Source organism: Camelus bactrianus, chromosome 1 (assembly GCF_048773025.1).
Source record: "Camelus bactrianus isolate YW-2024 breed Bactrian camel chromosome 1, ASM4877302v1, whole genome shotgun sequence".
Taxonomy (NCBI): Eukaryota; Metazoa; Chordata; class Mammalia; order Artiodactyla; family Camelidae; genus Camelus; species Camelus bactrianus.
The window spans coordinates 66882310-66906065 of NC_133539.1; the positions used below are offsets into that span (position 1 = coordinate 66882310).

A 23756-nucleotide genomic window follows, 5' to 3' on the forward strand; every position below is an offset into this window, starting at 1 on the left:
GAAAGGAAACAGGTTTTAAAAAGAGCGGAGGCAAAGTTTCACAAAATGTGATACTCGTCAGAATTCTAAAAGAAAGATGCTTCTCCAAGGGTTAAAGCCATAAAGGTGTTTTTCACTTTTGACTGCATATTCTTGCTCTACACAAACTGATATTCAATGAAAGTTAAAGGCTAAGTGTATCAAGAAGATCTCTGAAGCGCCATCTATTATGGCAAAAACTAAAAACAACTACGATGTCAAACAATAAGTAAAAACAATAAAAAAAAAAAAAGTGGGTATGTCACTTTGATGGGTCAAAGGCAGCTATGGAAACCTATAACGAAGCCTAGCTATGAGAAATAACCCTCAGAGCGTATTGCTAAGTGAAAAGCAAGATGCAAAGCTATGGATAATGAGGTCACGTCAACAAGGACTAGAGGTGGTAGGATTTTAACTTGATATTCTCTGTCTAAATTTCTACAGTCTCTTTTGCCATTACTTTTTTCTCTACCATAATTTATATTCTCTACATTCACACACTCTGGCTATTAATCTTTCTATTTTGCATATATTTTTTTATAAGAAGTATTGTAACTCCCAACTCTTCTGCTCTCCCATCACTCTGATGAAACTTTATGTTTTCTCCTGTCTTTCCCTTCCACTTTTCTGTGTTCTTGACTTAGCGCCCTTCATAGAACCTTAGAGTAGCAGGTGTAAGGGGGCCTTTGGAAATAATAAGCTCTTCTGTAAAACCATTACTGGATCTGAGGCTCACGACCTGGGGTATGATTTATCCATGGTCACAGAGCTTAACGGTGGCCCCAGTAAACCTGCTCTCTGACTCCCAGTCCTTCATTTTGCTGTCTACCTCGCCCCTCAGCTTATGCTCCAGATCTTCCATTTGCCCCCCTTATCTATTATTTGTCTTCAATTCTTTCTTATTTCCCACTTTCCTCTTCCATATTTTTAAAAATATTTCTCGGCTTTTATGTTCCTTTCTCTTATCCATTCAGCTCCCAATTGGTCTAGCCTTGACAATCACCCTGGGAGAGGCCCTGAAGCTGAAGGACACCCTTGCCTGGGCTGAACAGACCAGATGCCACATTGTTCTCCTTATATCCTCCCATTAAAAAAATTATAATAAAAAATAAAAAGAGGAAGCAAAACAAAGAGCCAAGTCCAGGTCGTATAGCAATTGCCAATATTAAAATAAACAGTTCAATCATTGTGAAAGTCACAAGTGTATTCATCATTTATTCATCATTATTCTCAGTCACTCTTGTCAGCCAACAAGGTAGACTGAGCTGCCATCAGATTGCAGAGGTTGGAACCAGGTAGGTGGACCCCAAATCTCACAGGAGCTCTATCTCCAAGAAGATGACTTGAACAGCCACTGATCCCAGTTCTCCTTACCCTCGTTGAATTCACGGCTCAGCTCGTGGTTGGGGCAGCGTTTCACCACTTCGGTGACATGCTCAGCCTTCTTGTAGACCGGCATGGCACGGATGACAGCGCCCTGAGGAGGTGGGGTCATCACCTTGATCTGGATGGGGCATGTCTTCGCTATCTGGCAATACAGTTTCTTCAGTTCTGTAGAATACTGCTTAGACATGGGCCAATGGTGGAGGGAAGGAAAGAAACAAGTGGAGATACTGTTATATTCAAAATCTGAGCAAGGAAAATATATTCACTTTCTGTTGTATGTTCACCACTGGCTACTATGTACATGACATCCAGCAATCTTCTTAGAGGGAGATATGTTCATTAATCAAATTGATAATTTTTCCTCCTTTAAATAAAATCCTATGTTTATAAAGTATTTCACATTTACCAAAACACAGTTATGTCATTATTTCCTGTTATCTTCTCTTTAATATGAAGAAACTGAGTTTTAGAAAGACTTCAGTGATTAATACTATGAGCAGCTTTATTGAGTATCAGAAACTAAATGGGAAAACAATGTTCTTTTGTACTGAGTGATATTAAACAGATTATAATTAATCCCAACCTTACAATACTCTAGAGAGACTCATAGGAATTAGGGTTTATGGAAAAAAAAATTTTTTTAAGACAGAAAATCAGGCAGAGAGTGAAGAGATTTTACCCAAAGTCAACCGACTAGAAAATTGCAAAGCAAAATTTCCCCCAAACAACTGTACTTATCTTCTAAGGTCATAGCTTAAAAGAATGAGGAATCTGGAAGGGGCCATTTGGTCCTCTGCTTTCGTGAAAGAAGGACTGCCCTACTGTAACACAGCAAGTCATGGCAGCAAGAGGATCAAAATGCAGATCTTTCCATTTATAAGGCATTGAAACTTTTCCTCCCCCCATCTCCTTCTGCAGGGAGAGGAAGTCCAGGGACTGGTTGGTTGGTTGGTTATAGAACTGGAAAATAGGGTGGAGAAAGCATGAGACCTAGAACAAACTGAAGGAGAAAAAGGTCCTATTCCGTGTTATTCTTCTTCTTACCTGTGAACCAGTATAGAAAGTCTCAGCTCTAATCCTTATACTATCTTAAACCTTATCATCCCTGTTCTCTGGGTCAGTGCCTCATCACTGCATTCCTCCTCTTTCTGATGTTGAGTGAAACCACCCAGGCAGTGGACCTGCTGGCCAAGAGCAGGGCACCTAGTAACACTTACCAAACAAAGGTAAACATACACACACACACACACACACAGGTTGCTGTCCTAATTTGGCAGCAACATCCCTCCAAGGAAAAGACACTGGGGAGCAGGAGCCAGAGTGGCAAAGGGATTCATTATTGCTATGTTCCCACCCAACTCTGAACAGAGGCAAATGTCCCACTGAAAAGCACATTCAAAAATAATTGCTTTATCTCTTCCTTATGAAATATAATATTTACTTAAATAATCTATCTTTCTTTTTCTCCTAAGCATTTCAGGATACGATATTTTCAGTTAAAAATTTCCCAGTACTAGACGTGTATTACACAATCATTTCTCCGTGCCCACAGGTCAAGGATTAAACACGGCAAAAGGGTTTTACATAGCTTGAAGAAACAGGAAGCATGCCAAAATGCCAAAAATCAACCACAAAAATAAAATTCTACTTGGGAAACACTGAATGAAATCTAGGTGGATAATTTTGCTCTGGTGTTTTTAACCAAGGACTATACAAAGATATTCGTCTTAAAACATGTTATGAACTCACTTTCATTGAGGACGCTCAGAAAATAAGCATGTCTGTTTGTGTTTTAATTAGGAAATGTATCATCTAAACACGCATTTCATAAACTGCTCCTTAGGAAAGATGACAGCAAAATAAGTTTATCAGTTAACACCTGAAGGCAAATAAGGCTCCTATCCAAGTATGTAAAGACTGCAAAAAAAAAAAAAAGAAGGAAAAGTGTTCAGAGTAGGATGGTGAAGAGGAACATTCCGTTTCAATAACTGATATACCATAAATCACACTTGACAGACTAAAATGTAAAAAATATTAAGAATAATCTTAGGCATTATCAGGTATTAAATCCTCACTCATTCTCAGAGATGGGAGTGGGGAGTCTAATTTCCGAGTTTAAATAATGATAACCAATAATAGTTTCACCGTTTTCTGAGTTCGGTTGTAAGAAATTTAATCTTCCCAGAAGCCTATGAGGACGGGATTACAGATACACAATCTCTTATCTAAAGCCCCTGTGGCCAGATGTTTCAGAATCCAGAACTGTTCAGATTTTAGAAAGGGAGCAGAGTTCATGCAGCCTATGTTATAAACCCCTCCAGCGGGATGTAGGGGAGCACTCCATAATCAAACCTTACTATTTCTTCAGCATTCATGAATATTTACACCAAGTGGGAAAGGGCTAGAAAGCCTCAGTGTTCAGGTCATGTTTCACCATCACCTGAGTTTGCCACCACTTATGAAATTCAAACAAAACCAAAGCAACTTTTGGTTTTTAGAGTTCTTTGAATTTCAGAATTGCAGATAACAGATAGTGGATCAGTATTATTATCCCCATTTTATAGATAAGAAAAAGTCAGAGAGAGGACTTGCCCAAGGTCACAGAGAAGAGATGGGTAGCAACAAATATAGTTATTCTCTTCCTGTAACCATAGTCCATCTTCTCCCATTCTCTTGGCTCAGCAGGGCAAATTTGTGTACTTTTTAATTTTTTTTCTAACTCCCAGCTGTATGGCTATTTATGAATCAACTAAAAGATATACATACAATCTTCTCTATATGAAAACGGAGCTCAAAAGTGACCTACTTACCATCAACAATTCCTCTGGGGACTTCATGAATGGGGTCCTGCCCTTCCACATGGTTCATTAAGGCCCTTTGTGTTCTGGCTCCATCTTTGATTCATTCCCTCTCCTCGCTCTCCAAACACACATGCTTCCCAGCCCATGCCAACTTCTTAATGCCTCAGACACACCGTACACTCATCACCCATGATTCAAACATAGTTTTCCTCTGTTCTCTGCACCGTTCCAGGGCAATTTAGCTATCATTCCTCAGCCAGGCCTGCATCTAGGACTGCAGACCGTATTTTCCAATTATAGTGATGAGGGTTTACTATTGACTAAATCTAAATATCTGTCCAGGGCCAAGATGCATTCCAATTGTTGCTTCTGGTTAAACTGCCAGACAGACCTGCTGTTCAGTTCATTAGGGGGCTGAAGTGGTCTGGCGCGGTTGCTTCTTTACAAAGCCAAGCTTCTGCTTTTCTATTTCCTTCATTGTTTGCAAACTGTTTCTGTGATGACGTTTAATATTTTCCTAGTGCTAAATTCAGTCTTCCTGGCCTACAGCGTATTCATAATTCCTTAGAGACTTGCCCTCTTTCCTTATCCCCCACTAAATAGCCCCTATTATCTTCACCAATTTTCCATGCTTCTGCAAGATCACCAAAAATGGGAATCTGATTTATGCCAAGATTTTAAAATACCCTGGTGATTCAATTCAGCAGAGTCTGCAAACTGGAACACACTGGACTTCTTTTAATGGCTCCCTCTTTCTCTCCGGGATTTCTAAAATTTGCCTCCCAAACATTGACTTGAGATTCTGTAAATCTAAAGACTAATTTTTTCTTTTGGGTATATAGATTTTGTTTTGCATTAATCAGCTTTGAAGCGTAATTTACTACAAAATACACCAATTTTTAAGTGTACACATTGATGACTTTTGACAAATGTATACTGTTGTCTAACTATTATCACAAATAAGATACATACTATTTCCATCCCCTCCTTGGCCTTCCCCCAGACACCACCACTCTTCAGAAATACCTTTTTCCCCTTTGCAGTTAATCCTCTCCCCAGTCCCTTCTCAGGCAGTCATGTACCTGCTTTCTCTCATTACACTTTTGCCTTTATAGAATTTTACAGAAAGGGAATAATACAGTACAGTCACGTGTCTGGATTCTTTCACTTAGCGTAATGCTTTTGAGATTCACCTATGTTTCTGCACATGTCAGCATTCCATTTTATTATTTCATGGAATTCCATTATTTATCAATTCATCAATTATTTCCAGGTTATATTTACTTTCTGTAAATAAAACTACAGTTGCTTTCCATATCTGTGGGTTCCACATTGACGGATTCAACCAAGCACGGATTGAAAATATATACGGAAAAACTTTTCCAAAAAGTTCCAAAAAGCACAAGGATTGGCCATGCCAGCAACTATTTATATAGTATTTACATTGTATTAAGCATTATATGTAATCTAGAAGTGATTTAAAGTATAAATGAGGATGCATGTAGGTTAAGTGCGAATACTGTACCATTTTATAAAAGGGATTTGAGCATCTATGGATTTTGGTATTCATCAGGGGTCCTGGAACCAGTGCCCCATGGATATGGAGGGACAACTGTATTATGAACATTCGTTTACAAATCTTAGGACATATGTTGGATAAGCACCTGGAAGTGTGATTGCTGAGTAGGGGTATGCTTAACTTCATAAGAAACTACCAAACTGTTTTACAAAGAAGCTGCCCTGCTTTACAGGCCCACCAGCAATATATGAGGGTTTCATATCCTTGCCAGCACTTGGTATTCTCAATTTCAATGACACTGTAGCAGATACATGGCGGTTCTCATTGTGGTTTAAATTAGCATTCCCTGATGATTAATGACGTTGAGTATCTTTTCATATACATACATTCTTCACTTATATTTTACATAATAAAAAGTTAAAATATAAATAGATTTATATGCATTTTATATTATTTTTATATGCTTATTTACTATTCTTTTTTGACGTGTCTGTTCAAATCTTTCATACTTCTAAAATTTTCATTTTTTAACTGGGCTGCTTGTGTTCATAATTTGAGTTAAAATAGTTCTTTATGTATTTTGGATACAAGTCTTTTATTTAAATTTTAAAAATATATTTCCTCGCAGGCTATAGCTTGCCTTTTTTACCCCACTTTCTGTATTTTTCAAAACAGTTAATTAAAAAAAGTATCAATATTTTGCTTTTAAGGCTCATGCTTTTTGTATCTTAAGAAATCTTGGTCTAACCCACTGTTAGAAGGGCCTCCTATGTTTTCTTGCAGAAGATTTATAATCTTAGCTCTTGCATTCAGTCCTGTATTTACTTTCAGTCACCTTTCTCTTGTTTCTCTCCCTCCTCTTCTTTCTCCTCTTTTTTTTTTTTTTTAAACAGATAGTCAATTCTTCCAGCACCATTTGCTGTATCTTTATAATTTCCCTTTATTGAATTGCCTTGGCAACTTTTTTGAAAATTAATTGACTGTATGTGTTCAAGTCTTTTTATCTGGACACTGCCTTCTCTTCTACTGATCCATTTCTACACCAGTATCACGCTGTTTGGATTATTCTAACTTTATAGCAATTCTTAAAATCAAAATGAGTCCTCTAATTTTGTTCTTCTTTTTCAAAAGTGTTTTAGCTATTCTAGGTCCTTTGACTTTCTATATAATATTTACAAGCAATTTGTCAGTTTCCACAAAAATGCCTGGTAGAATCTTAGATGAGATTTTGTTGAATATATCGGTCATTCTGAAGAGAATTGATATCTTAGTAATGCTGTGTCTTCTAATCCATGAACATGATATATATCACCACTTAATTAGGTCATCTTTAGCTTTTCTCAGGAATATTTTATAGTTTTCAGTGTGCAAATCTTGTACAAATTTGTTAGATTGCTCCTTCAGTGTTTTTCATTCTTGTAAATGATACTTTAAAATTACACATTTCTAATTGTATTCTTCTCGTACATATAACATGATTGATTTTTATATATTGATCATATCCTATGATCTTGCTAAACTTATTACTTCTAGTAGTTTTTTGTAGATATAATTTGCTACATCAATATAATCATGTCAACTGCAAGTAAAGCCAGTTTTACTTCTTTTCCAATATGCGTGACTTCTAATTTTTATTCTTGCCTAACCACAAGAAGTGAACTATGGTTCAATTTGCTACTGCTTTCTTTTTCTTCTTCACAGTCTTCTTTACATTGGTATCTTAGATCAGGGGATTTTAGACTTAATTTTTCTAATATAGGCATTTAATTCTACAAAGTTCCCTTTAAGCACTCCTTTAGATATATACGCAACATTTTGATGTATCTAATTCTTAATATTGAGGAACATATGAAGCATTTCTTTGAGGGGAGTGGTTCTATTAGTCTTCAGTGTCCAATATTATGGAAAGAAGAAAATAGATACATATTCCTCCTTCCCAGAGACACAGTTCCATGACGTTTTAGACTTTTTCTTACACACACACGCACACACACACACACACACACACACTTCTACAAACTGGGGCATATCACAAAAAATTTGATATCTTTTTTTTAAAACATATGATAAGTATCTTCTAATTTAAAAATATAATTTAAGTAGTTGCATTTATAGTATTAAAAAGGGATATACCATGATTAATTTAAACGTGCCTTTCTTATATGGTATAAATTTTACTCCAGTGTAAAAATGTTAACACTGTAGAGTACATTTTAGTATACAAATCTTTAGTATATAAATTTGTCTTAGCTGAATCTCTTGAAACTGGATAATTGAGTCAATGCATAAATTAGTGTTGTAGAGAAGTCTGAGGTTGATTTGAATTTTCTTCCTTTAAATTAAGTAAGCTTCTTATTTATCTCTAGATCCTTGCAGGATTTTGTTTCCCTCTTTATTTTTTTATTTTTTTTTAAGTGAAACTGTTCGAAATGTGTCCTCTTTTCTTCTTGAAATAACTTGGAAATTAGTGACCTCTTTCAACTTACGTGCTTGACCTCAACTCAAAAAATTTTCTCTTTTCTTTTTTTTTTTCTTGTGTTTTCAATCCTTATTCTCTTATTAATTTTTAGGAACATGTAAGTCTTGCTTTGGATATCCCTTCTCCATCCACTATACATCTTATATACTCAAACACTAATTGTTAACACCTTTTTCTATTATTTACCTGCTGTGAAAGCTCAGATTTGTTTTCCCTACCATGAGTATTGCTTTGTAGAATTAACACTGTTCTATTCAACTAAATGATTGAAATTCTTCTATTGCATTTCAAATGACCTTCCTTATCTCATCTCCCTTTTTACCTTATCCAGTCATCTTTTCATCCGAACCTGCTGTTCTAGGTTTACTGTTTTCTTCTCCAACTTATTTATAGTGCTTATATATATTTTTTTAATTGAAGTGTAGTCAGTTACAATGTCTCCATTTCTGGTTATGTTTTATTGCTCTATACTAAAGCAAACTTTTAGACATTCTTTTCAGTTGTTTGAGATGCTTTTTCTTCCTTTGGTTCTTTAAAATGTTTCCTCCTTCAACACTGTTGGTGGGAATGTAGTTTGGGGCAGCCATTATGGAAAACAATATGGAGATTCCTTAAAAAGCTAAAAATAGACTTACCATATGATCCAGCAATCCCACTCCTGGGCATCTACCCAGAGGTAACTCTAATTTGAAAAGATATGCACCCCAATGTTCACAGCAGCACTACATACAATAACCAACACATGGAAGCAACCTAAATGTCCACTGACAGATGACTGAATAAAGAAATTGTGGTATAATTATACAATGGAATACTACTCAACCATAAAAAAGATTAAAATAATGTCATTTGTGGCAACATGGATGGACTGGGAGGTTGTCATTCTAAGTGAAGTAAGCTAGAAAGAGAAAGAAAAATACCATGTGATATTACTTATATGTGGAATCTGAAAAGAAGAGAAAAAGAAGGCACTAATGAACTCATCTACAAAACAGAAACAGACTCCCCAACATAGTAACCAATCTTATGGTTACCGGGGGAACGGGGATAGGAAGGGATAAATTTGGGAGTTTGAGATTTGCAAATATTAACCACTATATATAAAAAATAGATAAAAAATAAATTCCTTCAGTATAGCACAGGGAACTATATTCAATATGTTGTAATAACCTTTAATGAAAAAGAATATGAAAATGAATATATGTGTGTATATATATATATATGACTGAGACACTATACTGTACACCAGAAATTGACACATTGTAACTGACTATAATTCAATAAAAATTTTTTTAAAAATCATGTTCCCTTATACTTAGTTTTCCTTTTTTTTTTAATAGAAGCCCCTAATTTGCTTTTGTTGTTTTCCACAAATATAGTTAAGATATAGCAAGAGCTAATATTTGCATCCTTTTGTCTCTTTGACATTTTTCAATTCAGTTTCATACCTTTTAAGCAACACATTTGCTACAGGATTTTGTCAATAGCTTGAGTGTCCAATTACTTAAGCACTTTTCTGGAATTCATAATATTGTAGTGGAAAATAAAAAGTTGACTATATTAGAATATGCTAATCAGTTGTCATTGCAAACTAGAAATGAGGTCTATTTATCTCCTCATTTGCACATCATTCAATAATTATCAAACAAACATTTACTGAGTACATACTACATTATGCTAGGTACTCTAGTCTGTACTAAGAACAGAGAGACATAAGATTTAAAAAACCCTCAGATTCAGGAACTTATGTATCCTCACTGCATAGGATAGCTCTTAAAATGTAAAATAAATTGGATGAAAAAATTACTCATTCCTTACCCTCAAGGTGCTCACAGTTTAGAGGCAGAGTGAAACACAAACAGCATAAATATACTGGGTATGGCAGAGTATATACAAAGTGTTGGGATTACAGAGGATAGAGCAACTAACTACTAGTTAATAAATATGATATTTGTTCAGAAAATGCTATATTCAAGACTGCTTTTGGTGTGGAAATTCAGCAGTGAACAAAAGCAAAGGCCAAGCTCTAAAGGTGCTAACATTCTGGGATAAACAAGTGAATACTAGGTCAGATATTGAAAAGTGCTATAAAGAAAAGAAAATCAGGGTAAACTGAAAGGAGATAGAGCGTAAGAGCCAGGAGTTGGGGAGTGTTATGTGAGGAGGATATTATTTTATCTAGAGTTGTCAGCAAAGGATATTTTGGTAAGTTGATATTTAAAGAAAGACCTGAAGGAAGCACTGGAGTTAGCCATGCACACCTGGGGAAATAATACTCCAATTATTAGAGATAGTGAGTGCTAAGGTCCTGGGGTGACTATGTTTGTCACGAAGGCCAGTGTCACTGGAGAGCAGTGAACATAAGTTACAGTGGTAGGGGTGAGATTGGAAATTTGAGAGAAGTTGGGGCCCAGATCATGCAAGGTTTTTAGGCCAGAGTAAACACTTCAGTTTTCCTTGATGTGAGGTGAGACAGTAAGCCACTGGAGAGGCCTGAGAAGATGGTGTGATCTGATTGACATTTTAATAAGATACTGGCTGCTCTGTGAAGAATAATCTCTGTAGATCAAAGATGGAAGCAGGGAGACCGGCAAGAAAGCTACTGCAACTAATCCATGTAAAAAAAAATATGAGAGTGGCTTAGACCAGCAGGGAACTGGTGAGAAGCAGTAGGTTTCCAGATGTATTTTAACCAGATTTGCTGATGGATTGGTTGGAGATAAAAAAGAGAAAAGTAAATGTGTTCCACTAAAGGAGAGAAGAAAGGTTTCACAGGGGTCATGACTCAGCCTTAAAAAGACAAGTTATTCACCAACTAGATGGTGCCCTCAAGAATAGGAGGAAGGAAGAGCCAAGAAGCAGAGAGCAGGGACTATGAAGAGAGAGCACCATGAGTATGAGCAAAGAGACATTAATATGGTTGAAACAGAGATGGGCTGGGGGAAGGAGGAGAAGAGGCAGAGAGGAAAGCAATGAGGCCAAGCGAGGGAGGCAGCTCCCAGATTCAGAGGGGTCCTGGGTGCCACAGGAACAGGCAGACTACCAGCAGGCAAAGCAGAGCCACTGAGGACTGTAAAGCAGGGGAAAGACCTAACCAGTTTCTAAGTATTAAGGAAAACAAAGCTGGTAGAAGCAAGGTTGGAGCCAAGTAGGAAGAAGGGAGATCCATCAGGACCTATTCAGGGAAGAAATGAGGAGGGTCTAAACTAGAGCAGTAGGAATGAATGAAAAAGTGGAGAGATGAAAGAAAAGTCTCAAACTTACTAAAACTCCATCTTCTAGTTTGCATCACGAAAGATACACATGGAAGGACCAAAACCGATCAAGAACTATTCCTCATTAGAACAAAAGATGCTTGCAAAAACGAATATGTGATTTTTCTTACCCCTTTTCTAAAATCAAAGCAGAATGAATAAGAGTTAGTTTTAACACAGGGCTCCCAATATTCAGTAGCCAAATGAGACGTGGCTTAGTCAACCGACTCGTCAACAAGTAGAGAAAAGAAAAAAATAATTGGTCTTAATTTTGGGCAAAAAATAAATAAAATAATGTGAGGTAACACTGGAATTAATAGGCTAATTTTGTTGTGAAAAAGGAAAGGGCTTAATTCTCAAAGCCAAGAGTTTGGAAAAGGACGTTTATCCAACACCCACGATGGGGAGCAACATTTACTGGACTGGGGGTGTCAAAAGACAAGATTTAACTTCTGCCTCTTCTATTTTTCCCTTGAGTCTTTATGCAGTTACTTCACCCCTCACAAGTAACATACAATATACAGCTCTTCAAATGCAGGAAAAAGTCAGGGCTATGAGAAGCCCTTATCAGCTGCAAAGACTGATGTAAAAGGCATGTGCTATGATTATTACTAAAGTTGCTCCTATTTCTAAGATTCTCCATATAAAGTGCTTAATGTAGCTTAAGCAATTCTGGGAACACTGTGAAAACATTTTTATTTCAACCTGCTCAGGAAGTGGTTGTTGCCAGATAATAAAAGTCTGCTAAAAGATTAACCATTTACAATGAATCACACAGTTCATATTTATCTGCTGGTAATCACTAAGTTCTAAACTATGAGTTATTTATTTAAAAAATAATGGATTTAGTTTACCTGCTTCCACACATTATTTTGCTTCATTTTTTTAATTGAAATATAGCCCGTTTACAATGTTGTGTCAATTTCTGGTGTACAACCTCATGTTTCAGTCATACATGTGCTTACATATATTTGTTTTCATGTTCTTTTTTATTGAAGTATGTATTGAAATCTATGTTGTATAATTTTATGGGTCCTTAATATTGACTTAAACTACACTGCACAAAATTTAATCTCAGTGGTCTGCTATTTCTGCTTCCCATGTTTTCAAGATCTATTCATGTTCTTACATATAGAAATATTTCCTTCTAATAGTTGGAAGGAGAGAAGGGACTGAAATAGAACAGAAGGAGATCTTTTGCTTTACCTGTTACATTTTGTTTTAACAAAAAAGATTTGAAGGAATATGGAAACATTTTTAATATTTTGGTAGATACTCAGGTGTCTAAATTTACTTACTTTTTTGTATGCTTGAAATATTTCCTAATTAAAATTTTTCATAAATAAATTTAGCACTGGCAGCACCAACCTATAAAATTGTTGCAGACTGATGATGTTAGAAGACACAGTATAGAAATAAGATATCAGAACCCAGAAGGAACATTAAGCATGTCTTGTCTAAGCCTTCCTCTCCCTTCAATTTTCAGATACAAAACTTGGGCTTACCGAGGTGAAGTTGGTCCACTAATTCAACAAATATTTATCAAGCACTTGCTTCATGCCAGGTTCAGTCCTAGGTCCCACATCTTTTGAAAGAGTTCCTTATCCTAAAGGAGGTGGTTTAAAGGAAGCACTGACATTGAATAAACTATTTCTAAAATTGAGATATATGGTCTAAAGAAAAGGCAGAGGGAAACAGGGCACATAGGGTTCTACTTAGTTTGGAGGGTCAGGAGGGCATCCCTGAAAAAAACGACTTCTAATGGTTACATAACTAAATCTAGGCAATGCAGGGATAAATTCAGATTTCCTTCCTTCTGAAAAGTGAATATTTTTATAACTTTATTTTACTCCAATGACTGAGTTTCCATAGAAAACCAAATTGACATTTTAAGCCAAGGACTTGGTTCTATGCTTCTATTATTAAGTCACTTGTTTGAAGGTTTTTTGGTAGACGATACAAAGCTTTTCTTAGAAAGTTAGATTAAAAAAGCTCGGTTGATTCAGCCACTTCAGCTAGAGAGGAGGGATCCAAGAGGAACTGATTCCAGAGAGGAAACGAGACTTTTTCAAAAACACTCAACAATAAGGACCATCTTGACCTACAGACCAGTGTTCCTCCCCGTGTAGCATGTGGTCTTCGTGCTCATTGTGTGGGGCCAAAGGAGAGGCCAGATGCCAGTGTGTATTTGGTAGCAGTACGAATTTATATAAACACAACACAATTAGAAAAATAAGTATAAAGTTTAGAGGTCATTTAAAATATGAAATATGATCACCAATTTCCTACAGAATTATAAGGATATTCTATATTACTTTTTTGACCCAATATCACATCCTTTTTAGTTTAGTAAATACATTTGTCTAGAAATTAAGATTTTTCTTCCCTAATTTGTAACCATATTCTCAGAACAAGATCTTGAACAAAAAACAAACAAGCAAAAAACAAAAACCATGAAATGCCCACCAGTTTTGTTTGTTTGTTTGTTTGTTTCTTGTGCCAATTCTACTCCATTAAGTCCTAGGTTTGATAAGTCAGCAGTGGCCTGTACTAGCCTTTTTACATACTTAGGTAAGACTGCAAATGAACCTGTGGCTCTTTAAATTATGCACATCTTAATATGATATTAGAAAATGAAATACTGTGACAGAGGGGAAAAAAAAAAGAAAAGAAAGCAAACGTAAAAAAATTTACTCCCAAAGATGGAAGTAACTGACCTCTCAAAAGTAATCATGGACTTCTGACACTCACTGAGGGATTTCAGGCAACTCCTATGATCTCCCTGAACCCTGAGACAATCACCCACGGGCAGGAAATGAGGACGCTCCATTAGATGATCTATGATGCTTCTTCTGTTTTGAATATTTCCTGATCAGGTCCAATCTGTTACAGAAACCAATTACCAGGTTCACCTGGCAGCATAACTCTTTAAAAAGAATGTGGAAAACAAAGTGTTGACAAGCTTTCTGATTCCTGATCAGAAATATATAAAGAGTAGGAGTCAATGTTTGTACTTACATGTATGGATGCACACTCAAGAACGTGTTTATTCCTGGGAAGTACTAGCCTACAAGCAAGAATGAAGAGACACAACTTTTGGTGGGCCTCAACCAAATTTCCTCTTATGCAGTCTTGAACATCCACACGAACAAAGTATGTATGTCTACAGTGGTATGGAACAAAAGCGCCTCAAAACAAACAAATGAACTAAATTCTTTCTTTCCATACAGTGTCCCTAACAAAAATGCAAAAGCAAGCTTTGCCTTAGTTTTGTTTTGTTTTGGAAGGGAGGGGAAGAGGTTTGGCGTATTGAAGAGTGAGCCGCTCAAAGCCAAATATCATGTTCAGATAAAATAACTCCAGGGGATTTTGGAAAACACGAGTAAATTCAGCTCCTTTACTAATAATATGTTGCAAAGAGAAGGGGGAAAAAAGGCATTTCAGGAACTACAACCCACCGTCACCACCTGCCTCAGTTGACATGCTATACTACCCGCTCTTGGCTGCCAGACTGGTAATTCAGTACCACAATGCGCAGAGATGCCAGTTAGTATCAGCCCACACCTGCATAATTTTTTAACAGCTCTCTTTCCTAAAGGTTCAGCAAAGACCCTTCCTCCCCCCTCCACCAAACAAAACACAACAAAACAAAAAAAAAAACCTTCAACCTGCCCCAGAAGAAATGCCTGGCTGTGAAAAATCCCAGTCGCAAGGCTACTTTTAACCCACAATTCTCCAAGAAAATGGACAGAATAAACTTCCATGGACTATAAAACTCAACAATTATATAACCCACCATACGGCTCAATCCGTCATCAAGGGAAGCAACTGTGTAGGGCAGCGTCATGGTCACTGACGCTACAACGCCAGCTTCCAGAGAAATCCACATCCGGCATGCTATCATGCTAAAAGGAAATGTGCTCAATTTTTTCTAATATCATACTATGTACATTATGACCTACTGGCCATTAGACTACAGAGTTAACCTTAGTATATACAACCAGATGCAGCTGAGGCCCACCAAGACTTTGGGAAAATTACCTACTCTGAGGATGGCTGGGTCTTAAAAAAAAAGAGTTTAAACCTATGCCAATGCTTAAATACATCAACGACACTTCTGGCCTTCTGCATGAATTTGGGTTGATTAAAATAAAGAAAAAATAATAAAATACACTAAAAGACAACCATTATTTACTATCAGAAAATTCTAGGTGTACATCTAGTTAATAGTTCTTTTTTTCCAAAGGGTTCAAAGAATACATGAGGTGAAAGCTGAGGTCTGTACTAACTTAAATGACCTAAAATATTTGACAAGAAAAAAAAGGGGGCAAGCTCAAAAGCTGTCACAGCTCCACTCACCCACGTTCAGCAAACATCAAGTACAAAAAGCCTGTCTTAATTGAGACAAAGCTATTCAGGGACTTGTTTGTTTGTTTGTTTGTTTTTCCTATTCTAAACTGTATTCTTGGGAAACGCCTAATTAAAAAGGCCCTTTTCTGAAGGCAAGAAGGGTGATGAAATCAATAATTGGAATCGGTAGGAAAGAAAATCACACAAAACAGATGGGGTATTCAGAGAGGGCAAAATTAAGTTCTGGCAACTGACTTGGTTGGGGAAAGATTGCTAAGGGGGGTAAATGAGATACTTGGAAATAAAAATATTAGGGTCAAAACAAAATTTTTGATCAAGAGGCTTTAGAAAGTTAACGACAAATATCCAAGTCCCTAAAATACAGAAAGAGTCTTAGATGGAAAGACCTAGACACAGCTTTGGTGTGAGGAGCTTAACAAAATCTACTGACTAATCTTACTGCATGTAGCTGTACAGGCTGACTACATGCTACATTCCGGATTTGTTCTCTACCAATAAACCCACTCGAGAAACCTCATATACTTCATATCTCGGAAAAACGTCTTCAAATTTTTTTGATAATTAGAAAGGGGTCACTTCAAAGGTTTTAGTGAAGTCAATGTACTCTAAACAAACATCAGGCTAACAGTCTCTGACGGCTCTGACGTACGGCGTACCAGCACAGCAAAAACGAACAGAGGGAGTGAACGCAGGCGTGTGGTTTGGGGGTGGGATACGGGTGCTCTTGTGAGAAGTCAACTTTAAAAGGTCAGGCGGACAACCAAAAGATCATTCAACAGCCAACTATTTATCCTTCCTGTGACTGGACCACAGTTTTATCACCCCATTTCTAAGCTGCACGTGTACAATGCACCTAGAGAATTGAGGACAAGAAGTCAAGAGGGCAGGGCTCTGGTCTTCCACCTGCATAATGAATTCCTGCATCGTCTTAGGCAAATCATTTCCCCTCTTGGGCTCCAACTTCTTCATTCACAACGAAGGCGTTCCACTTAGGACTGAATCTGCTTCAAAGGAAGGGAAATCTGCGGAGTGAGTGTGTACACAGGCCCTACTGGATCTCTCCTCAGGATCAGGCAGGAGGATGTCCCAAAAGTGGCCCCACAGTCGTCTGGCCTGGTATTCACTTCTCCTCCCCGTCTCCCTTCCTGCCACAGTCGTCTAGCTGCCAGACATGTATGAATTGTGTTCTTAATAGTTTAAAAAAAAAATCCTTCCTCCAAGCACTTTTCTTGATGGCCCCAGCCAAAGGGCCGCCTGTTGCCACCTGTCAGTTGTGGGGATTAATTACCTGAGCCCAGGCTGGGAGCGGCACATTCTTCCTGGGGCCGCGCCCACAGATGTTGACATCCAGCAGGTGGGCTGTCTGCTACCCGCTTACGGTGAAGACCAGCCGGGAGCCCAAGGGGCCTAGCAGGTGGGAGTCAGTGGGGTGCGGCGGGGGCGGGGGGCCCTCAGACTGCACCACAAAGCAGCACGATCTTGGCAGAGAGGAATGTGCCCTGAGACCTCTCCGGGAGACCACAGGCAGCTCTGTGGCCAGCCCTGCGCATCAGCCTGGCCCAGAGGCAGCTGCAGCCTCCCTGCTGGAGGACAGCACATGGGCACTGACTTTGGGATGGGATGGGGGTGAAGCCTGCCAGCCTCATCCTAGCTGCCTGCGGGTATGGCTTTAGAAAGTCAGTTGAAAAAGATGTGACAGTCCCGATTGGTAATTTTGCAACTTTCTCTCCCCAGGAGGATAAAAAGACCTTTCATTTAGCGCCTTGTGTTGCTGCTATCCCCTGCCAACCCTGCCTGACCAGTAACAGCATTCACGGTTACCTTTGTGAAGCAGACACTGGAAGGCGTCTGTCAGAGGGACTGGTACCTAACAGGTACTCAACAAACGTGAGCTAACCTTTCATGTTTCCTGAAGTCACAACCATCCTGAGAAGACTCCTCTAGTGAGATGACTCCTGCTGCACATGGGCGGAGACTGGGGCTCAAACATTTAGAGTGACACGCCAATAAATGACAGGACCGAGAATGGACTTCAAGGAGTTTCTCTTCTCCATGCTGCTTAAACACCTGCAAACGAGCCTCCTGACTACCATGTCCCTCAAAAAACCAAACCTGCATGTCCCCCGGGGATACAGGAAGATGGAATTACCTGTGGAGTGAAAATCCTTCTAGCAGGAACCATGGTGGGCAGAGAATTCTTACCGCACTGGACAAACCTAGTTTCAGTCTCCAAGGTACAGATGAGGGAAGAGATTCCGAGGAAAGGTCACACCAGAAGTCAGCAAGGGGACAGAATTAGAGCCTGTGGCTCCTCACTTCTAACCTGGTGATCTTTTCACGGTAAAACCTTCCTACACCTCTTCTCTCCTAAAGGGTGTGCGCTGGGCAGCCGGTTGGTGGGCACATCGGAGAGTCTCCTGGGCACATACACGCTGCCAGCAAGAGAGGATGGTGCCAGCCACCAGGCTCCCTTCCACAGCAGCAGTGGCATGTCTGGTTGACCACAGCACTCTCCGGGGCACGGCTCTGGGTTTCAGCCTTCACTTGCCCTTAAGGGAGAGAAAGTGTCTTCCTTCCCGCTCCTGGTGACTCACTGTTCCCAACAGCCTGCAAAGCCCTGGGCTTCTACATCTGTCCTTCTCTCCCCTCGGGGCCCAAACCAGATGCCTTCCCCTCTCCTTCCTCAGCTCCCATCTTGGCATATTGACAAGGCAGCCTTGGGTCACGAAGGCCCCACTCCTGCCCAGAGCTCAGGTCTCTGCCCACCAGGAAGGTGTCAGAGCCCCTGGTCCAGGACAAAGCCTCACACTGTGGGTCCTGAACTAGTGAGCATCCCCTCCTGGTGTCTGTCCCATCTTCAATCCCTGGATGCCAGAGTTGAAGGTGATCATCTACACCTCCACACACACTCTTGTGTTCTCTTTTAAAATGTCAAGATGCACAGTTCTTAAACCTCTAGTCCTAGTCCCTGATGAAGGCTATGTCTTCCCAGTGAACAGAAGCACATTCAGAACCTCCTGACTGGTGGATGCACTTATAGCCCTATCCCCACAGAACAGCCCAGGCACCCTCTGTAAGACAATACCAATCATATTTGTTCTGTTTGTTAGATTCATTGCTCATTGTGCAGTTTCATTGGCAAATTAACCCTAAAAGTGAACCCTCTATTCCAATCATTTGAATATATTTGGATGTGAGATACTCTTTTTTTCCTGGAAGGCTGAATAGGCCAGTCTTGTGACAAGAGATGGGAGAATATGTCTAGATAGTACGGAGGGGAACAGCATCTGCTGATCTCCACAGATGACACGGTCACACCTCCATCTGCAGAGTTCTTCAGAGATTATGGAACACTTTCACACACAGTCTTTAATTCTAAGCTAGCATTCTATGAGAAAATCATCTTCATCCCCTTTTCATCAATGAAGAATCAGAGGCTCGAGTGGGTAAACTAGTTTGCTCACAACAACAGCAGGGAAGAAGACAAGGGCAAGCTTCTAATCTAGGTTTTAACTTCAGATCCAGGGCCCCTACTGTACATGTGCACACATCATACGGCGCACTGAATGCTACCTCCCGAAATACAAATAAATGCCTTTGCTATATTCAGGTTACTGTATTCCATGCAAGGACAGGAGGGGCGGGGACCAAGCCCCTACCCTCCAGAAACTACCACTTGGGAAAGGTCAATATATATATAAATATTGCTAGCATAAACAGAATATAAAATTGAGACACAAATATAATGAAACAAAAAATATCGAAGTGTTTTCTGGCTTCAAGATCCCAGAAGGTTATTGAGAGGCCTTGAAAAAAATTTTTTTTTCTACTTACAAGGAGGTAGGCTGATAAACATTGCAACAAATACCCTCTAAACCCTTACTGTGTGTGCTTCCATTCCTCATTTCTCTCTCTCTCTCTCACATACACACAAACACACATACACACACACAGAGTTAAACTGTTTTTAGAACATCAAGAGTTTAATGGCTTTTTTCTTTTGGGAATTAAAAACACACACTTCAATTCATTACTAAAATAACTATACAGCTTCCAATTTCAGGTTTTAATTAGTAGGCTGAATTATGACTAGACATCTCCAGTTTTGAGGATTACTGTCCAAAAAAGAAAAATCTAGAACCTGCACCTTTCAATGAATTGCAGCATTTGCCATCCCTAATGCTCAAATATTCTGAGTACTGAGGGCTGGGGATATGGCCTTGGGAAACAGGACCCATGTTTGATATATATATTAAAAAAAAACAAGCTAATACCTACTGAACATGATTTAGTCCAGGCACTTTGCTAACTTCTTGATGTCTGATATTAGCTTCACAGTGACCTGTGAAGTAGACAGAATTACTCTCATTTGCCAGATAAGTGAGCTGAGACTCAGAAAAGTTAAATTGGATGTTAGGGTCTCCTACGATGATTGTGTTCCCATCAATTTCTCCCTTTAAGTCTGTTAGCATTTGCTTTATGTATTAGGTGCTCATTATACAATAGCCAAGAGATGGAAGCAACCTAATGTTCATTAACAGATGACTGAATAAAGAAGCTGTGGTATATTTATACAATGGAATACTACTCAGCCATTAAAAAGAATAAAATAATGCCATTTGCAACAACATGAATGGATCTGGAGATTGTCATTCAAAGTGAGGTAAGTCAGAAGGAGAAAGGAAAATACCATATGACATCACTCATATGTGGAATCTTAAAAAAAAAAAAAGAAAGAAAGAAAGAAAAAGAAGACACTAATTAACTCATCTAGAAAACAGAAACAGACTTGCAGACATAGTAAACAATCTTACAGTTACCAGGGAAAGGGGGTAGAAAGAGATAAATTTGGGAGTTTGAGATTTGCAAATGTTAGCCACTATATATAAAAGTAAATTAAAAAAAGCAAATTTCTTCTGTATAGCAGAGGGAATTATATTCAATATCTTGTAGTAACCTTTAATGAAAAAGAATTTGAAAATGAATATATACATACATGCATATGCATGACTGGGACATTGTGCTGTACACCAGAAATGGACACATTGTAACTGACTGTACTTCAACAACAAAAAAAGAAAGGTTATATATGTTGCCCAGTCTTTCAGAGCTACTGAGTGGAAGGGTCAGGTTCAACTCCAGGACCCCTGACGGCAGCGCCCTTGCTCCTAACCTGCATGGCCACAGCTCGGAGCACTAGGGAAGCACTGATCTGACCTCCTGCAAGCCCTTGTGTAGTTGGCCAAGTGATGCCCGAGCCTGGGGGAATCCCTGCAGCGTCTGCAGACCAGTGCAGGGTCCCAGGAAGACGCCTGATGAACAGCAGCTCTCATCCTATCACCGAGCTTAGTCTCAGACATTATTTCCACTGCGCAGCTTTACTGCTAGACCAGCGACTGGCAGAAGTATTCTAGTGACCCAAAGGGTTTTCTAAACAAACTTCTAAAGGTTAATCTTTGACTCAAGTCCGAGTTGATGCCTAGGAAGATACCTTTCTGGGGTGAATCCAGAGACGAAGAAAAGAAAGTAGAGGCGGAGAGACAAAAACATTGGAAAGCCGGTTTTATCACTACGACTGAAATCAATGAAGCTGGATTCTTCATTCGACTTCTGAGGCGCCTAATGATGCATCATGTTTGATTACTTTTTCTGTGTGGAGGGAGCAGTTCCTCGTCTCATGCTTCTACCAAGAGTATTTAAACTGTAATCCTACTGTCCTGTCCTTCCAACAGGAACTAAGTCAGGTTAGAAAAGGGTTTTAAATCGCTCCATGGACGAGCACCAGCAACGATTGCTGAGAGTCGCTGTTACTCTGGTATTTTATATCCTTCCTCCCTTTCACCTCAGAGAAGCGGATGCCCAGGTATAAATATAATAGGACTTAAAAATAAGGGAAATGAGTAGCACATGGATTTCAAAACATAAACAGAGGCCCTGCCTGCTGATCTCCTTGGACTCACTGTATTTTTATGACACTTTTTAAGGTGCTACAATGAACCTGCAGAAAGTTTGAGACTCTAGGGTTCCTTCAACTACCACTGTCCCAGAGTTTCCAACTGAACAATAATAAGATGAATTTCTCTCAAGGCTACGCCGCCTTATAGGCGAATTGTTGTGTTTCTTTATTCCAGATAAGTACAGGAAGTCAACACGCTGAAATACTGAGAGCCTAGGAGCATTGTTAAGATACTGCCAAAAAGGAAAGGTGTAACTTAATAAATTGGATCAGATTTGCTCTTTAATACCTTTAATCCAAGTCTTAAATGTTTGCTCTCCTCCCCCTTTTTAAATAAACCCGTAAGAACTAAACTAATTTTGAGATGTCTATTTCTTTTTTTTTTATTCTTTAACTTTCATTTTTCTTTCTTTCTTTTTTTTTTTTTTTTTTTTTTTTTTTTTTTGATGGAGGTATTGGGGATTGAACCCAGGACCTCATGCATGCTAAGCATTTGCTCTACCACTGAGCTACACCCTCTGTTTCCATGGCTGATAATGAGGGACTATATAGGCCACTAACACGTATGTGTCTGCGTTTGCTGGGGGTGGGGGTAGGAGGTGGCGAGTGGGAAGAGATTTAAACAAACCTTTACCCCCACTTGCAACATCTCTTTAAAAGCTTATCATAATGTTACTTCCTATTTCTTTAGAGTTCACTTGTCTAAGATGGAAACATGCTTCATCTTGCTTCCCTTTTCTGCGTTCTTGATAGACTTAATATTCTGATTAGCCCCAGTGGACTAATATGCGTGAATGCAAAATAACTTGGCTATGCCTTGGATTGGCAGAGTATCTCTATTAAAATGTTGTTTATGTTATTTTAAAGTTATTAAAAAATAAAAAAAAAAACCCAAAACAATCCTGTTAAGAGCAGCTGCCTTTGCCCAACAAACTGAAACATAATCCGGAAGGAAAAGAGGAAGGAAACAGACATGACACTTGAAAAAAGAAGGAAGGAAGGAAGGAAGGCAGGGACGGAGGGCAAGGGGGAGGCAGGAAGGGAGGATGAAGAGAAGGAAGGAGGGAGAAAAGCAGGACGGGAGGCTGTGGAGGACAGTGTGACAGCTTAGCTTGTATTTAAACTCATGAGCAAACTTTCGTCACCTCACTAATGCTGAACTCAGTCTAGTAAGAGGGATGAAAACTTCACTTCTGCTTAAAGAGTTGTTGTTTGAGCTGGGCATAGGCTTGCCAGATACAATACAGTACACTCAGTAAGAATTTAATCTCAGAACCAAGAAATCATTTTTCAGCATAAGTACATCCCCAATATTGTATGAAATGTACTCATGCTAAAAAAAATTGTTGTTTATCTGAAGTTCATATTTAACTGGACATCTCAGATTTACGTTTGTTTGTTTTTGATTTTGTTTTGCTAAGTCTGGCAACCCTAGCTGGGAGTTCTCTTAAATTTTTATTACTGAAGTTTTCAACTTTATTGAACCCCATTACCCATTACCTACCTTCCAGAGTTATTAACATTTTGCCAATCTCATTTCAGGATGGAGGGGATTCTGACAGGCAGGAATGAGGGAAGAGAAAGAGGAAAACCTTGAACAGAAGGGAATAGAAGGAGACCAGGCAGTAGGGGTTGAAAACCAAAACAAAAACCTGATGCTTGGCTGCGGGGCAGAGTCTACATTTGGAATCACAGCCTGTGGTGAAGGACACAATCCCCCGCAAGGTAGAAGGCTGGCTGTCCTGTGTAGCAAAGCAGTGTGTAATCTCAAGGAAAGTTATATAACTCTTTGATTGAGAAGTGAGGGTAATACTCGCCAACCCAACTTGACAGGTTTGTTATAAGGATTAAATGCGATAATGTATACATGTGTGTGTTGAAAAATATAAAGCATTTTATAAACAGAAAGTCATTACTGTTATTAGTGGGAGAATGGGCCAAAAAGGAACACTTTGATCAGAGCGTGACCTGC

General features: G+C 38.9%; 1 protein-coding gene across 9 annotated transcripts in view; it reads right to left on the minus strand.

Moving 5' to 3' along the window:
• TP63 (tumor protein p63) overlaps window positions 1-23756 on the minus strand; it is a 208512-nt gene that overhangs the window by 29718 nt on the left and 155038 nt on the right. For all 9 annotated transcript variants that reach the window (XM_010959242.3, XM_010959241.3, XM_010959240.3 and 6 more), the window contains one exon: window positions 1393-1579. In XM_010959242.3, coding sequence (XP_010957544.1) covers window positions 1393-1579 — 187 coding nt within the window. The remainder of the gene's footprint in view (window positions 1-1392; window positions 1580-23756) is intronic.